The 19162-nt window shown below is 34.4% G+C and overlaps 1 protein-coding gene across 2 annotated transcripts in view; it reads left to right on the top strand.

Annotated features, from left to right (window-relative positions):
• RBM25 (RNA binding motif protein 25) overlaps positions 1-19162 on the top strand; it is a 57241-nt gene that overhangs the window by 19499 nt on the left and 18580 nt on the right. For both annotated transcript variants that reach the window (XM_079129753.1, XM_079129752.1), the window contains 6 exons: positions 1207-1264; positions 5660-5820; positions 12747-12932; positions 14334-14387; positions 14621-14704; positions 18127-18413. In XM_079129753.1, coding sequence (XP_078985879.1) covers positions 1207-1264; positions 5660-5820; positions 12747-12932; positions 14334-14387; positions 14621-14704; positions 18127-18413 — 830 coding nt within the window. The remainder of the gene's footprint in view (positions 1-1206; positions 1265-5659; positions 5821-12746; positions 12933-14333; positions 14388-14620; positions 14705-18126; positions 18414-19162) is intronic.

The raw sequence follows: 19162 nt of genomic DNA, 5'->3' as shown, positions 1-19162 counted from the left end.
ACAGACTGAACTATTAGGCTCTGATTATTTCATTCATATTCATAAAGTTAGGCAAGCCCCTTTTTAAATTGAGCCTCATTCTTCATTCTGTACTATACTTCTTACTCCCATCTGGATTCACTTGTCTTTCTAGAATGAATTAGTCTTATCTTTGCCCTTAGAATCTGCCTCTGTAGACATATGAAGGTATAGACTTCCTTATTGTACTAAATAAGTTACCACGCAACCATTTGCATTCTTTTTTTTTTTTGGTAGTCTGGATGGCTACTCTTTTCCCCATCCATTAGAACTTGTGGGTTTCTTCTGTCTTTTATATTCCTTGACTATCATTTTAATATTTCCTCTGAAGGGAGGTATGAAATTATACATATCCTTTCAACTTTGACCAGCAGTCTTTATTTTCTACAACTAGCCTTTTTTTAAAAAACCTTCTGGGTTTTTTTTTAATATTTAGAAAAAATGTTAGAAAATTTTGTTTATTTTCAAAATAAAATTATGTCCCATCCTTCACATAACCTTTCACTTAGCATTTTGGATTTTTTTTTTTTTTTTTTTTGAGGGGGTATTGACAATTGAACCCAGATCCTTCCGTGTTATAGCATGCATATCTACCACTGAGCTATACCTCCAGTCCATGGGATATTTCCAATCATTTTATAAAAAGAAAACAATTTTTTCACAGTTAAAATCTCATTGTATTTAATAATTTATGTCCCACATTATTTTGTAAACCATATCAAGCATTTTCTTCCCTCATTGTTAGATATAAAATAGAGGGTTGGTTGGTTGTTTCTGTGATGGTAGGGTTCAGACACAGTGCCTCACATGTGGTATACAGATGCTCTACCACTGAGCTACATGCCCAGCCCTATAATATATAGTTTTAAAACACAGTGGCCTCAGGTTTACTTGAATTTAAGTACACTTAATCATATTAGGCACTTGAGTTTTTGTATATATTTTTTGTAGTATAAGTCATGCTATAAATCTAATTTATGAAAAGATAGGGAAGGGAATTTTGTTAAGAAGAATTTATATTCTTAAAATGATTTGTTTTGCATTTCATATAAATTTGTGGGAATTGAGAGAATTTCAACAGACTTAATTGCTGGTATGATCTTATTTATGTTTTTGCTCCCCCTCCCCCATGAGAATATAATTGTTCTATTATTTTCATTAAACTTAATTTTTATTTTTCTTTTTAAGAAATGTGGTTTGGTTTTGAGCTGGAAGAGAGTACAAGGTGCTTCTGGAAAACTTCAAGGTGGGTCATGTTGTCCTTATTTGTTGAGATTGTTTTTTACCTGTTTGTATAAATCCCTTTGCATGTTTTATTCTCATTGTCTTTTTTCTTACTAGAATAGATTAAAAAGCAGTTGAGAAGATATTAGCTGAGAGTTGAGATTAAAGGGTGGAGAAGTGGGGACAGCAAGGAGGTAGAAGAGGAAATGATTAAAATTACTCAGACTTGGGCTGGGGTTGTGGCTCAGTGGCAGAGCGCTTGCCTAGCATGTGTGAGGCCATGGGTTTGATTCTTAGCACCACATAAAAATAAATGAATAAATTAAAGGTCTGTCAACATCTAAAAAGTATTTTTAAAAAACTACTCAGATTTGTTTCTGTATTTTATCATTTTTAATAAAACTTCTTAAATGTTTTGGAAACATTACTCCGACTTACTAGTTTTTTATGCTTAAGTCCTTTCTGTGAAAGCAGGACGTAATCAAGATGGAAAAATTGGAACTTAGGAGAAGAGTAGGAAAAAAGATGATCAAATGTGACCTGTTACTCCTGCAAACAAAATGTGATTTTTAGATTTGTCTGTTGAAACAACTGTTAGATAATTTTCTTTTTCTGGTGGCTGTGGATGGAACTCAGGGCCCACAGCACTGCTGGGCAAGCATCTACCACTGAGCCACACCCTCAGCTCTGATAATATATCTTCTAAAAACTTTAATATGGAAAAATTAATATATAACAAAATTAGAATAGTGTGATAAACTCCTACGTATTCATCACTTATTATTAATGTGTTGTGTTTCATCAGTACCCTGTTCTATTCATCTCTTTGTATTACTTTTGGTACCAAGGATTGAACTCAGGGGTTTTTAAACTACTTAGCCACATTCCTATTTTTTTTTTTTTTTTGCTGAGGATGGTTTTTTTGAACTTTGATACTCCTTCCTCAGCCTCCCTAACCATTGGGATTACAGGCTTACACTATCACGCACCCAGCTAATTTTATCTTTGTTTTAGTTTATATCCCTGACAGATGAGATCCTTCCTTCCTTCCTTCCTTTGTGGGTTTTTTTTGTTTTTTGTTTTTTTAAATGCAGTACAGGAAAATGTGAGGTTTTTTTAAAAATTTTTTTAATATCCTATATAGGATTATAAGATATCAAAATAGTGACTTTTTCTTAATATCATTAGATACAAGTCAGTATGCAAATTTTTATTTCTATAAAATGTCAGTTTTTGAAATGTTTATTTGATTCAGGATCTATATGAAGTCTATACATTGTGTTCAGTTGGTATTTGGTTTTAAGTGTCTCTTGATTTTTAAACATTTAAAAGATTTTTTATGTAATGGGGATTGAACCAAGGGCTGCTTTGCCACTGAACTTCATCCCCAGTCCTTACTATTTTTTATTTTGATATAGGGGTCTAGCTAAGTTGGTGGGCTGGCCTCAACTTGTGATCCTCCAGGTTTAGCTTCCCAAGTAATTGGAATTACAGGCAGTTATCACTTGGCTGTGTTTCTTCATTTTTTTTTTTTGTTTATTTTTTAGTTATAGATGGACACAATATCTTTATTTTTATGTGGTGCTGAGGATCAAACCCAGTGCCCTCCATGTGCAAAGCAAGTGCTCTACCACTGAGTTACAACCCCAGCCCTCTTCATGTTTTAAGTTAACCTTTCCTCTTATTTTCCTTTTTCCCTTTTATTATTTATTTATTTATTTATTTAGGGTAGTGCTGGGGATTGAACCCCGGGCCTTGTGCTTGCAAGGCGAGCACTCTACCAACTGAGCTTTATCCCCAGCCCTTCCTTTTAATTTCTTTGTTGTGGAAACTGGGTCATTTGTCATTTCCTAGTAGCATTTATATTAAGATCTGTTTTTCCTATTGAAGCTTTTTTTTATTTTTTTTCCTATTGAAGCTTTAGTATATTTGCTGTGAATCTTTCCTCTTGTGTTTTCTGTAAGCTGCTTTGCAGTTGTGCCTTGTTTTTGTTTTGTGGTAATAGAGATGGAACCCAGGCTGCTTGACCACTGTGGTACATCTGTAACGTGTTTTGTTTTTTTGAGACTCTGGGTTTCACTAAGTTGCTTAGGCTACCCTTGACCTTGTGATCCTCCCACCTCAGCCTCTCAACTACCTGGGATTACAGACTTGTGCCATGCTGCCTGTCTTCTTTGTTTCATAATAGTAGGAGTTGGTTATCATGATTTAGGTTGAGTTTTTCATTAGGGGGGGTTTCAGAATGTAGTCATTTGTATTGAAGAAGTTAATCTTCATTGAAGAATAAGTCTTCATTTATTATTACAGTACTTCTAGGAAATTCCTTCTCTAGCTACTAGAGGTGTGTGTGTGTGTGTGTGTGTGTGTGTGTGTGTGTTTTGGGAGGTACTAGGAATTGAAACCCAGGGGCATTGTGTCAGTTAGCTACATGTACCCAGTCCTTTTTATTTCTTATTTTGAGATGATCTCAATAAATTGCCTGGACTGGCATTGAATGTGAATTTATGATCTTCCTGCCTCAAGCCTCTTGAGTAGCTGAGAAGAGGTATACTTTATCGAGGAAAGGATAAATGAGTTTGACTCTTTATTTCTGAAGAGATTAAACTCATGTACTTAGCATTGTTTAGCTTTGACTGACTTTTTTTGTGGGGAGGGGTACCAGGGTTGAATTTAGGAACATTTAACTTCTGAGCCACATCCCTAGCCCTCTTGGATTTTATTTAGAGACAGGTCTCACTGAGTTGCTTAGCGCCTCGCTTTTGTTGAGGCTGGCTTTTAACTCACAGTCCTCCTGTCTCAGCCTCCCAAACTGCTGGGATTACAGGCATGCACTACTCTGCCAGGTTCTGACTTTTTTTTTTAATATTTTTTTATTTGTCAGTGGACCTTTATTTTATTTACTTATGTATATGAGGTGCTGAGGATTGAACCCAGGGCCTCACACATGCCAAGCAAGAGCTCTACCACTGAGCCACAATCCCAGCCCTCTGACTTTTTGAAAGATAATTTTTGAACCTAAGGATTAAAAAATATTTGTTACTGTATTTAGTGTGGATTCATTGTAGTTATTATTACTTTAAAGCTTAAATTGACTTAAGTTACTGCTGTAAGTTGAATATCTCCAGCAGTTTTGTTTTGACCCTCATTGCCTTTGTAATTTCCCTATTATCTGATGTGACATGATGTTCACAACTGATTCTTCTGATAGTTTTTCTGCTCCAGGCTTGGAATCATCTGCTTCTTTAAGGAGCTTTGATTCCTTTCAGTGAAAAGTTATTTTGAAAATCACAATCTTGAGTAATAGATGTACTCATTGTAATTGGTTTGGTTTTGCTTTTAGGTGTTTCTAGTGTACATTTATTTAAATTCTGGAATGAAAAATTTTTATTAAATCTCTTCTGTCATTCACCTTTTTTCTTTCACATTGAGAATCCTGAATTTCAAGGACACTGGAGGCAATAGATTATTCATTAATCACTAATTTGTTTTACCTCACATTATGCATATAATAGTTCAGACTAAAATATTATCAATACTCATCAACATTGTGATTTTTGAAAGTTACTCATTTTTGGCCAGTTTTTGTCTGTAAGTTAAATCACACTAAAAATGTATGGCTAAATTTGGTGCTTTAATATCATTGAGAATAGTGCCTGTTTTGTAGTTAGGGCATTATTTGTTTATGTATTTAGAATAATTTGTTTTCTGTTTTGGGTTGCCTGATTTGTTTTATTTATTTAAAAAATTATTTTTAAGTTGTAGATAGACACAATGCCTTTATTTTATTTATTTATTTTTACGTCATGCCGAGGTTCGAACCCAGTGCCTCACCCATGCCAGGCGAGGCGAGCACATTACCACTGAGCCATAACCCCAGCCCTTCCTGGTTTGTTTTAACATCTTTATTTAAAGACATTGATAGAGATATTGCCTATAGGATGAAATAGATGTGTTAAAAACAAATACTGAACATGAAAGTTCAGTACTTTTGTAATTTTAACCTGTCAGAATTGAAAAGTACTTTGCTTAGGTTCAAGCAGTTTGTTATTGCTTATTTGTTGCCATTAGAATGTCTGGATGGAATGATTAATGAAATAGTTAATAATCAGTTTAATTTTGAAATTCAATGACTTTGCTAAATATTTTATCACAGCAGCCAATAAATACTGTTTTGCCTAATGTGAGTTTTTCTTAGTTTCTCCTGTTTTTTTTTTTTCCCCCCTCTCCTATTTTCTGTTGGTGTTTGAGGATGCTAAAACCAAAGTGGTTATGAAAAGAAATTGAAGGACAGAGGTGGAGTGATGAATTTAATTCATCCTTATATTGTAACATTTGATCTCTGATGATTTTCATTCTTCATGAAATTTTGTTTTTCATAATGATTGATGTATCATTAACTCTTTATACCTATCGCTAGCTTTTGGATTCTGTGAGTATAAGGAGCCAGAGTCTACTCTCCGTGCACTCAGATTATTGCATGACCTGCAGATTGGAGAGAAGAAGCTACTTGTTAAAGTTGATGCAAAGACAAAAGCACAACTGGATGAATGGAAAGCAAAGAAGAAAGCTTCTAATGGGGTATGTTTTCTACATTGTAAACATTTCTAGGCCAGCTATGCTATTTCAGTGTGAATACTTACCATTTTAAAGGAATCTGATATGTGGATTCACAAGATTATTGTCATTGTGTGTTCTTCTGGCTTAAATGCAAGAGAAATTTTTATAGTTTGTTGTTATTTTATTTCTTTTATCTACCCACAGTGAGTGGATGGATGTTGGTTTGCTTCTTCGAGGTTGGGATGAAGGTAGTAAGGGAGGGGGTAAGTTTAATTTGCCAGAGAAAACACTGGTACAGACTATTCCTAACAGATAATTCATTAGACAGCTTTGTAAATAAGTATAAAATGTATTTCAGCTTGCATAAGTGTTTTTTTTTTTTTTTTTTTTCTTCTTCCTTTTTTTTCTGGTGCTAGGGATCGAACCCAGGGCCCTGTGCTTGCAAGGCAAGGACTCTACCAACTGAGCTATCCCCTGAACACATCAGCTTGCATAATTTTTATTAGTTGCCCTCTATTTTAGAAATACAAAAATTCTAAAATATATGAAAATAAGTTTTATTACCTAGTTGGGTTTCTTTATTCAGGTGATCTTAAGCTCAAGTAAATTTTTAGATGTTGTTTTATGTATTATTACTTCTGCTTAATAAAGCAAAACATATCTTAAACTTGAATACATAGTACCTCTTTATCCCTTCCTAGTTCCTTTTTGACACATTGGGCTGAACTGATTTTTAAAAAAAATTTTTAAATACTTTTATTAGTTGTTGATGAACCTCTATTTATTTATTTTTATGTGGTGCTGAGAATCGAACCCAGCACGTCACACATGCTAGGCAAGTGCTCTACCACTGAACCACAACCTAGCCCTTTTCGCTTGCCTAGCATGTGTGAGGCACTGGGTTTGATTCTCAGCACTGCATATAACTAAGTAAAATAAAGATCCATTGACAACTATAACAGTATTTAAAGAAAAAAAGATCTGCTATTATCTTCCTTTCAACAAATAAAGAACTCAAATAACCCTTTGATCTCAAAACTATCATTACCTTTCAAGATGGAAATCCTTCTTGCTTTCTCTCCATTTTTTAAAAAATTTAAGTTGCTAATGGACCTTTCCATCTTAAAAACATATATTCTTTTATTTATTTGTCAGTGGACCTTTATTTATTTATTTATATTTGGTGCTGATAATTAAACCCCATGCTTCACACATTTTAGGCAAATGCTCTACCTCTGAGTAGAGGTAACCCCAGTCATGTTTTTTTTTTTTTTTCTTTTTTTTAACATTCATTCATGGGATGAATTAAAAAGAAAAAATGAAAAAGCGAAGCAAATTATAAAACACAAAACAGCTTTTTTTCCCACTTAATGGTAATCCTGGTTAGCCTTGTCTTACCTTGGACTTTTATCAATACATTCACTGATTTCTGTGCATTTAGTTTCACCTGTTCTAATATAGCCTTTAATTCTTTCTTTCCTTCCTTTTGGCATGAAGATTAAACCCAGGAATGCTTTACCACGAAGCTATACCCCTCTTCTTTTTATTTTATTTCATTTATTTACAATTGTTAATATTGAAACAAGATTTGCTAAATTGCTGATGGTCTCACTTTGTTGCTGAGTCTGGCCTCAACTTGAGATCCTCCTATCTCCACCTCCCAAATTGCTGGGATTACAGGCATAAACTGCTATGCCTGGCACTGTGGTCTTAATTTCTAATAAATAGTTATTTCAAACTGTTGCTTATTGTATGAAACCCATCCCTAACTTCTCAGTTCTGTGTTGCCTGTTTTCAAATACTACAAGTGGAAGCACTCTGAGTTAACATGACTCTTGATTCATATAGCTTTCATCTACCTTAGTTTCAAGAAGAATTAAGTTCTCTTTTTCCATATAAAGTAGGTTTAACTGTTGTATGTCAGTCTTCTTTGTAGTATGTATTGTATAGCTCTGTCTCACATAGCCTGTAGTACTCTTGTCTTTTTCTTATATCCTTTCCCTCCTCACATCTGATTTTAAATAAAAAAGGGCAATAAGTTAACTCTCATAGAATGGGATGAATCTTTATTGAATAACAGTTGCAGTTATATTGCCCACCTGATAGTTATACTGTCCTCACTTAGCTTTATAAATAAATAATAAAGTACAATTTCTCTAGAATAAATCATATCTCATATCAGCAGTATTGCCTGTCATGTCACTAAAGCCTTAAAACAGTTATCTGCAACAATCCTCAGATTTTCCTTACTCTGATAACTGAATTCTTATTTAAAAAGAGTAGGAATTTAATGTCTTGAGTTTTTTCTAATTCCTTATAGTTTTTTAGATATTGATATACCTTTATTTTATTCATTTATTTATATGTGGTGCTGAGTATCGAACCCAGTGCCTCTCACATGCTAGGCAAGTGCTCTACCACTGAGCTACAAACCCAGTCCCAAAACTCAGTTTTATTGACTAATCATGATTTGTGAGGTGCTTCAGTTTGTAATATTTGAAAATGGTATGCTGAAAACTTGAAAATTAAGTCATTTATTATATAGATAAATAAGGAATGCACAGTTATGTAACTTTTTTGGTAATCACCATTAGCCATAGTGTTGACACTTGAAATATGTTTATATTTTTCTTCAAGAATGAAATTGAAGTCACCTTCAATAAAAATAGCAAACAACAAGCTGGGTGTGTTGACTCATGCCTGTAACCCAAAGACTTGGGAAGGTGAGACAAGGATGGCAAGTTTGAGACCAGCTTCAGCAACTTTGTAAGATCCTGCCTGAAAATAAAAAGTAGAAAAGGACAGGTGAGGGCTGGTGGTGTTACTCCATGGAAGAGGACTTGCCTCGCATGTATGAGGCACTGGGTTTGATTCTCAGAACCACATACAAATAAATAAATAAATAAAAATAAAGGTCTACTGACAACTAAAAAAATATTTAAATAAAAAAGGGACAGGTGATACAGTTCAGTGGTGTGCACCAGGTTTAATCTCATATCCTCTCTCCCTTGCAAAAAAAAAAAAAAACCCACAAAGTACATTTTTTTCCAGATGAAATTGAAATAAAACTCAGATGTCATTTATGCATTTTATTTTTCCAACCATTAAATGTGTACTTTTTAAAACTTTTTTTTGTTGTTGTTGATGTAGATGGACACAATACCGTTATTTTATATTTTTGTATGTGGTGCTGAAAATTGAACCCAGTGCCTCACACATGCTAGGCAAGTGCTCTACCATTGAGCCACATTCCCAACCCTGAATGTAGATTGCATATTGCCCTGGACTACTTGAAATAACAGGGCAAATGATATTTTTTCCTGGAGTATCATTTTACTCAACAATATAGGATGTGATCAAAAAAATGAACAATTCTGTATAATATAAAGTTTTTCAAATATCCTAATATAACTTTATAGTGGAGTAGACTACAGATTTGCCATGAGTGTCAAGACAAAATATGAGTGGCTGCTTGTTCTTTTTCCTTTATTGTTGATTATTCGAAAAGATTTAGATTGCAGTCACTTAGATGATAGGAGAATGAGACATTGAGAACCTTGTGTTACTTCATTCAGGATTTTTCATCAGAAAATCTGTGGCAGAAGAGAGAAAACAATTAGTTACATAGTTCTCCCTATACATATTTAACCCAGTGCCTTGAACATGCTAGTCAAGTACCATTCCATTGAGCTGCATCCGCAGCCTAGTTCTATAGTTTTCATTGACTAAAAATAATTACGAGTTCAGAAGAGCAAGATATTTTTTCTGACCTGGAATTTTAATGTACTGGTGTAAGATGTCTTGTCATACAATTTGAAAATTTTCGTTTCGATTTGTAGATGCAGTGTCTTTTCCTCCTTTCCAAGTTACCTATGTATGTTTGTGTGTGTTAATCTGGAGCTCAGAGGCACTTTATCACTGACCTACATCCCTAGCTCTTATTTGTTTTTTGAGTCTTGCTATGTTACCCAGACTGCTACCACAGTTGGGATAACAGGCATGTACCCCTCTGCCTCATTTACCTTTCAATTTCTTATTGACCTTTAGTAAAGGTAGTAATTTGAGCTAACCGTGCTGTTCTGTTCAGTCCGTATCCTGTTTCTTTTTGGATATCCAACAATAAAAGCATAGAAGTAGGTATATCTGTTTAAAAGTGACAAATTGTGGTTGTTAACTACACAATCTCAGCAAAAGTGAGGCCCTAAGCAACTCAGTGAGACCCTGTCTGTAAATAAAATATAAGACTGGGGAATGTGACTCAGCGGTCAAACACCCTGCAGTTAAATCCCCAGTAAAACGCCCCCCCGCCCAGTGAACTCTGGCAGTTGTTTGAAAGGTGCTCTAGAACATCTTCATATCTTTTGCAGAACTGCACATTTGACTAAATTTGCAGAGATATTCTTACTTCAGACAGTAGAAGTCAGTGTGAAAAGAGTGAGCCTTGAAGAGCTATTTGACACTTTCATTTCTCTTAAAAATGTCAAAAAGGTGGGCCATGTAAACATCCCAGATAATCAGTTAGTATCTGTAAATCTTTTCTACTGTGAAACTGTTCTCTTCTTTGCTCCCCAGTCTTTTTTGTATTTTTTTGATTTTGGAGATTGAACTCAGGGGCACTTTACCTTTGAGCTACGTCTTCAACATCCCCAGTCTTTGATTTGTATTTGTTTGTTTTTGTACTGGGGATTGAATCCAAAGGTACTTTCACACTGAGTTATATATATCTCCAGCTTTTTAAAATTTTGAGATAGGGTCTTGACCTTGTTAAGTTGCTGAGGCTGCCCTTGAATTTGGTAATCTCCTGCCTTAGCATTCTGAATCTCTGGGAGTATAGTCTTTTTATTTTTTACTTTGAGACAATGTCTAAGTTGCTGGGGCTGACCTCATTTAAAATCCTCCTACCTCAACCTCCATAGTCACTGGGATTACAGGCATGTGCCACCTTGCTCCATTTGCTCCCATTTATTTTTACCTGTATGCTTTTCTAATTGATGAAGTAGAAGAAGAAAGTGGGAATCAGGAAACCATTTATGATTGAGGTGGCACAGGTAGGACTGTAGGTGAAACTTGCCAGTCTATTGAATGGTCTCCAACCAAAAAATAACTTCCACTTTTTTGTGTTAGATTATTTTTGTTTTTCTCACATTAACAATTAGTTTAGAGATTTGGGCTAATAAACCATCATTAATGAGTTGATTGAAGGATGATTAGCCATTTGAGTGTTGAATGAATTAGTGTATTCCAAATGACTGTTTCATAATTTGGGTAAAATAGCCAAATATTTGAATTTTGTTTAATAGTGGAGGTGATACTCAGTATATGGACTAAAAATTTTTGTATGAGCAGGGCTTTTGATTTGTAATGCCTTTTTTATTCCTATACTTAAAAAGGTGTGGAGACCACTCAAAAAAAACAGAATGTAGAGAATATGCTAACAGTATATGGGGTGCTTTCTAAGTGAGCATATTTTGATAATGGAGAAATCAGGTGTGAAAAGCAAAGAGTTTGCATAGAAATGGCCATGTGTGTCTCAAGACAAGGTTTCAGTGCCACTTCATTGGGGTGGATTTATTTTCATAAACCGTGGGAGAAACAGGGCAAGAACTGGTGTTAGTGACAAGTGTATAAGTTAAAGACCTTTTTGTTATATATAATTGATTAAAAATAAAGGAACACATTTCCACAATTTCAGTTTACTTTATCGTTGGTAAATTTTAATAGTTTAATTTGCAGGCATATGTAAAGCATCTTTATCAAAGATGCCAAGTAGAAAGTGGGCTATAAGATTAATGGATGAAGAGGCAAGTTTGAGAAAGTAAGAAGCTTACAGTGGGTAATTTTATTATACCACATAATAGGTTGTATTGAAGATGTCAGTTTTATAAACCAGTTCTTACTCTAGAGTTGTAGATATGTGAGGGTAAAATTATTTTTAAATTTTTGAATTTTTGCCATGTTTGTCTTTTACACACTATGCTCTGAATGAGTATTTGTTTGACCAACTGATATAAGAAATAAATGCTTTTTGAATATGTCTATTGGAAACAGTGGTGGAGTTATGAATTTGCTGCTGGGTTATATTGTTATATAACCATAAGGTGGGAAACTCACCTTCGGTAGAATTGTATGTATTGTGATGAAGAGCCAGTTATGTATGCAAAAGAGCATGATTCTGGTATGTATGTGAAAGATTGCATGGTATATATTCACCAAGTAAATTGATAAATAATAAGGATATATGTTTTAATTATAAGAGAAGTTTTTGTACATATACTCTTTTATGTTTGCCTTGCTGCTTTTTAATACTTTTACCCCTTTACAAGTTTTGAGTTGAGAAGAGAGTACCTGGAAATTATCCAAAGTTTTGAGATCAGCCTGTAAATTGAGGTTTTAGCTGAATTAGGTCCATAACCAGGGAACTTAATACCAAGATATACTAAGAATAATAGTGTATTAGAAGGCAGTAAATTTTTTTCCCAGAGACAGAGATAACAATCAGAACTTTTCTCTTAAATAATTATGAATAGAGTCTAAGAAATAATCAGTTAGATTACTTGTGAGAAACATTACATGAATTCTTAATTTTTATAACATTGCATCTACAAGTCATGGATGAAGGCTCAGTTTGTAAACTTGATTCCTTACTGTAAATGGTTATTATAAGTGGAATTTTTTGCATTACAAACATTATAGAAGAATAGGAGGAAGAAGTCATCATTTTAGCCTCTAGCTTCTCTGTTGCATTCATTTTGGTGTATATTGCTATTTGGTGTTTTTTGTTTAACTTTTCATGCTTTTTCTTATTTGACATGTGTAGCTACCAGTAAAACCAACTCTTATGTTTAATAGGACTGTGGAGATGTTTTGGAGAAAACATACTTGTTAACACTCAGGATGATTATCATTTTTTGTTTGACTTTTCATACGAATTTTTCTTGTTTCTCAAGAATGCCAGACCTGAAACTGTCACTAATGATGATGAAGAAGCCTTAGATGAAGAAACAAAGAGAAGAGATCAGATGATTAAAGGGGCCATTGAAGTTTTAATACGTGAATATTCCAGTGAGCTAAATGCCCCATCACAGGAGTCTGACTCTCACCCAAGGAAGAAGAAGAAGGAAAAGAAGGAGGACGTATGTGTCCAGACAATGTGTAGTCATTCCTACAATTTGTTTTTATGGTGTTGCTCTTATACATGGCATTTTAACTTTTGAGGGCAAATAGAATAGGATTTATAGCAATCTCCAGGTTAAAAGAACATGTGTGACTTGCTCATACTAAGTTCTTTTGAGTAAACTTAGAGAAATTATGGACAGTGTCCTTTAAAACTATTAGAAGTATTTTATATGCATGGATTGTATATACCATGAAAAGTAGTATAAAAGGTATGTACTATGATCAGTTATCAAGGAATATTTTCAGTTTATGTTATTTCGGATTTTAATGCTTTCTTTGACCATCTTCACTTTTTTTTTGTATAGTGGATTAAACCCAGGGGCACTCAATCAGTGAGCTACACCCCCAACCTTTTTTTGTATTCTACTTAGAGACAGGGTCTCACCGAGTTGCTTAGGGCCTGACTAAATTGCGGAGGCTGTCTTTGAACTTGTGATCCTCCTGCCTTAGCCTTCTGAATCACTGGATTATAGCTATGTGCCACTGTGCCTGTATTGTTTCATTTTTTGAGACAGGGTGTTGGCTAAGTTGCTTAGGGATTCCCTAAATTGCTGAGGCTGGCCTCAAACTTGCAGTCCTCCTGGCTCAGCCTCCTGTGTCATTGGGATTGCTTATGTAAGATACTGGCCTATCTTCACTTTTCTTCTTGGCCAGATATGTGTTTATTATTCAGCATATTTTTTGTTTGTTTATTAAAACATGTCCAGTTGAGGTAGTTTATTGGGAATGGTAATTGGTAGAATTAATTAGGTATTTAGGATGGTTGAGGTCTATAGAATGTTTTCTTCTTCCTTGATTAATGGAAAGGACAAATTTGGTATGGGTTGGGAGGACAGAATCTTGCCTAAAGGCAGGATTTATAGGAATTTTCATTGTATGATTGTTTCTTGTACTGTAGTGTTCCTTATACTTTACAGGAGATCAGAGAGGAAGCTCTGCTACTATGATATCCTCTTTTTTCTCTTTTCTTTCTTTCTTTCTTTTTTGGTACTGTGGATAGAACCTATTACTGTACCACTAATATATCCCCAGCCATTTTCATTTTTTATTTTGAGACAGTCATTAAATTGTCCAGGCTACCCTTAAACTTGAGATCCTTCCTCCTTAACCTCCCAAGTAGCTGGAATTGTAGGTGTGCAGCACCACACCCAATTTATAAACCCTCATTCAATGTTTGTGGTTGTTGGAGGGAGAAGAGTGATAGGGATTGAAAGAGAATGAAATTTTTTTTTTACTGTGAAGTGAAATGAAATGAAGAAAATATCAAAAGTACTGTATTATTTGTCTAAATGTATCGGGCATTCAGTTGCACAGTAATGTGAACACTTTTTAAAAAATCTTTGTGGGTTTTTCCGCAGATTTTCCGCAGATTTCCGGTGGCCCCACTGATCCCTTATCCACTCATCACCAAGGTTCGTTTAAATCTTAGAATTTGACAATACTTATGTTTCTTGCTAACTGCCTGAGTTAATTCCTGACTGATATTTTCATTATTTAACTTTATAATGTTAGATTTGTTGCATTAGGTATTTTTGTTCATTTAGACATATTTTGTTAAGGCTTATACAAAATGTCTAACCTTTAACTTTTTTTGTTGATATGGATTAATCTTTATTCATTACCTTCTGTTCCCCTTGTCTTTTAGGAGGATATAAATGCTATTGAAATGGAAGAAGACAAAAGAGACCTGATATCGCGAGAGATCAGCAAATTCAGAGACACACACAAGGTAGTATTCTTGTTTTTTCACTTGATACCAATCTAGACTTTTTACAGAATCCAAAGCAAACAGACAAGAAAATCAACCTTACATTAGAATATATTTTTAAATGCTTTTTATAGGTTTAATTGATAGTTAGGTAAAAACAAAGAAACAGAAGACTAGTACCATATTAAAGTGGTCCTTGACATACTGTGCTTAGTTTTTTCATTTACTGACTACTCTGCATTCATTTCACTTTAATATGAATAAAAGTTAATTTTTAGATTTCAACATGAACATCAAGGTCAGATTTAAACTAGAGTCAAGGGGACATATAGTCAAGGATACATATAGTGTAGTATATTTCTGGGGACATTTTTAACTTAATCTTAGGAAAACCTTTTCTTTAGGGCTGAGATTAAAATTTAAGGTTTATCTTTGTATAGAGTTTAGTTGAGTGGGGGAGATTTTTAAAAGTAGGTCAGTGGTTACCAGACTTACCAAATTTTAGATGCATGGAAGAACTGTAAATTCCCATAAAGCTAATCTATTCATTGACCCCCACCATTATGATAGAGATCATATGGTGACTAATGCAAGATGAAACTCTCAGCTTGGAAAGTAACAAGGAATAGGATGTAAGTATGAGCTTCTGTTTTTTATTATATTTATGGATGCCCCCTCAGAAAAATATGCAAAGGGGTAACTGGCTTGGAAATGGGTATTTGTGTCTAGTAAATCCCACTCACGAGTTTTGCCTATTTAAAGCTTCTCTCAATGACAGTGCATCTGGGAATGTTCGCTGGTGTTAAAGGTGATGCTTATGGATGGTGAAATGCATAACTGCATGAAATGTATTTTGAAGGTAGAGGTAATAGGATGTTACTGGTTCTTGCTCATAGTCTGAGAGATCTTTAACTCAGTGAAATGTTAAGTGTTCATTTTGTCTCAGTTCAATTTGATTTTTTTTCTCATTGCTTTCCATATCCCAAGTTGACAATGCCAATGAATCAGTGTTGCTGAACACTTAATGTCCAGAAGCCCAGCCATAGCCCACCTACACAGTGCTTTTTCAGGCATTTAATGTGTCTGAAAGCACAAATGTAATTCTCCCCAAATTTGAGTCAAATGGTGATCTATGGGAGTTCATTTTATAGGAATACTTTCGTTTAGGTTCAATACTCAAATTCAGGGCTGAGTAAGCTTAAAAATGGTATACAGTTGTGTGTGTGGTTTACCCCCTTTTTGTTTTTATTTGTCAAACCTTGTTGTGTTATTAGTAAATTATGAGGAAACGAAGTTTGAAAAAAATTCAAAAGATATTTGCTTCAGAATTTAAGAACCTTTAGGCATTTCATTGCCTTACTATTATTTCAATGGGTGGAATGTTTTGAATTTCCAAAATGTTTTAAATATTAAAAAAAATCAAAACAAAACAAAAGTAGTTTTCATTGGCGGTGGTATGGTTAAAGAGGGTATTTGAAACTCCAATAACAAGAAATGAGCTCAGTGAACCTTTGCATGTTTTGATATGAGTTTATTAAATAACCACGGACTGTCAGGGTATCAGCGTGGCAGGGGGCGTCCATTTACAGCACGGATGAGTCTGAAGAGAGAATAAGGTAAGATTTTTGATTTTTAAAAATCTGTCTTTTCCTCTTTTTCTTTTTCTTTATTACATTTTTTAAGACACACCTCATTTCTTTTTTCTCCAGTCTTTAAAAATATTCTCATATATATGCTATATATATCTGCTTATGTGCATATACATACTCACATATATAGCATATATAAATAACTTTTTAGCAAAACATTTAGTATGAACTAGATTCCCTCATTTTCATTAATGTAGAACCAGATTTTTGAAATGAGTTTTGAAACAAATTATGTTATAGAGTACGTAGCATAGTGAATGAGCCATAGTACAAAATTGAGCAGTTGTACAGTAGAAATTAATATTGGAACAGCTAAAATAATCTGTAAGTATCTACAATCTCAGAAAATAAATTTCTTTATAAGTGTATGACATTGAGGTAAGTTTTATGTAGTCTAGCCTGATTTTACAATCTTAAGTTTTTATCTTTCATTAGAACTGTTTCAGAAATGAGATTTTTCCCCCTTAATAGCTTTCAGTTTCTGTCTTTCTTTCTACCATTTCTTATCTCTTTCCTTTGTAATTTCAATGTATTCAGTCCTGGCTGTGCCTGCACTCTGCTTTGATTTAGTCGGGCATGGTAGCTGAATATATTGATGTCTCATACATTAGCTTTTCTTTCATAATCCTCTATCAGTTCTCTGATCCATGAGAAGAGGAAAAAGAGTATCTCACAGGTAAGACTGCTTTTAAAGTTGTTTTAAATGCTTTACATGACTGAGAAAAGAAAAATGCACATTTTATTGTTGCAGTTTAAATTTCATTTTGGTGAAACTAAACATGGAACCAAAGGGATAAATGTGTTTTGGTTTGTTTTGTTTTACCTGTTTGGGTTTTTTTCTTTTATTCTGAGTTTATATAGAAACCTTGTGGTACACGGGTAATATTTCAGGGTACAAAACTTGGTCTGACTTTGTTATTTGGTTTATTTGTGAACCATGTACTTGCTCTTCCTCCCAGAAACATAGCTTGTAGGCAAGGTTAATCCAGTGTTGGCGATCCATGTCCTAGCACAACATCTGTAAGTTAATACACAATCATTCCTTCCAGGATGGATTTATCATTGTAAATATATTTTTATTGTCTTACAGGCATAATAGCATAAGTATATTGCTTTTACATGTATTAAGTGAAAATATTTCAATAATGTACATTTTTGCTTGGAGTGATTTTCAAAGTTTTTGTATTTGGTGGGCTGTCCATCTTGTAATGGTGGGAGTAAAGATTTCCATAGATAAGAAGGCTGATCTTGACTGAATTCAAGGTGTGTTTGTTTTGGAGGGTGGGCAAACCAGAGGGCAGAATATTGGTTACATAACAGTGACTTGACTCTCCTCTGCCTTCCCTTTAAAGTCTTCAACCAGTAACCTTTAGATAATGGGAAGTCTTTATTTTTAATTAGTATCAGTAGTTATATTGATTTACAGAGATTCATAATGGGCATAATTATAATTAAGTTTTAGTCAAGTGACTGTATTTCTTGAAATTATGAAGAACCTCCACATTCATCATGGTCATTTTAGTATTACATAGTCTTTGAGTGGACAGCCACACTTGACACAATCTCCCAGCATCCAAGATTGGAGATTCCTGGTCTGTGTAGAGAATATGGTTTTGCACGAAAAAGTAGTCTTGTGATTGCTTCAGTTTAATTTGTCAAGTAAAAACCACAGATATTTAATATTAAAGTACCAGTGGTTTGATGTTTTGTTCCTAATAATGGGCATTGCGCCGGGAAAATCCTGAAAACCGGAGCTGCAGAGTTAACTCTAAAAGTACTTTTATTGGTTTCTAGAAACTGGAAGAAGAGAAAGGCAAAAAGGAAAAAGAAAGACAGGAAATTGAGAAAGAACGGAGAGAAAGAGAGAGGGAGCGTGAAAGGGAACGAGAAAGGCGAGAACGGGAACGAGAAAGGGAAAGAGAACGTGAACGAGAAAAGGAGAAAGAACGGGAGCGGGAACGAGAACGGGATAGGGACCGTGACCGGACAAAGGAGAGAGATCGTGATCGGGATCGAGAGAGAGATCGGGACCGGGATCGGGAAAGGAGCTCAGATCGTAATAAGGATCGGAGTCGATCAAGGTAAGGCTTTATAGAAGTTATTGTTGTTGATGGATTTAGTGGAAGTACACATTAGTCCTCCCTACTACCATTTGCTTTTATAAATGGAGAGAATTTTCCTAGCCAGGAAGCATGCTTTCTACACACGTGGAAACATTGATGAAAGTAACAATTTCTACTGTGTGATTAATTCCTCCATGAAGCCTATTTTTACAGATATCCAGAATATATCAACTGTTTACACTTTTCTGGGCAGACATAATTTCCTATTACCTCCTTGGGTGAGCAGCTTTTCAAGTTGTCCTTTTATTGAAGTCCTGTATATTGAAAAGATTGCTGTAGTATCACTTCTTTTGTTCTGGTATGTGTTTTTATTTGGATCCCCCCAGACTGCCACAGCTTACCTTTTTGGCTCCTAGTAATTCCACCTTTTGGAGATACTTGCTTTTCATTTAAAATTTTTTTGTAATTTGAATTCAATTGATGAGTAATCTCATTCTTCATAGGGATTAGAACAAAAATTTACAAAGGAAGCAAGGAGAAAGCAGAAGGAAGAGAAAGCTCTTGTTCTTTTTCACCCTAGTTTTGAAATGCACATAAGTGTCAGTTTTCTACCTTATTGTAGATAGAAAGAGGTACACTTTGGTTGTTTCACCATGTGCTCACAATCTGTAGTTGATATTAAATTTCCTCCTTTTCTTTTCTAATGTAGCTGTCAAAGGATTTTTAAAAGAAATTTGTGGCAGATATGTACATAGATATAATTTTAT

The sequence above is a fragment of the Sciurus vulgaris genome (genome assembly GCF_902686455.1).
Source record: "Sciurus vulgaris genome assembly, chromosome: 2".
Taxonomy (NCBI): Eukaryota; Metazoa; Chordata; class Mammalia; order Rodentia; family Sciuridae; genus Sciurus; species Sciurus vulgaris.
The sequence above is the reverse complement of the archived record's forward strand: the minus strand, read 5'-3'. Positions and strand labels throughout refer to the sequence as shown.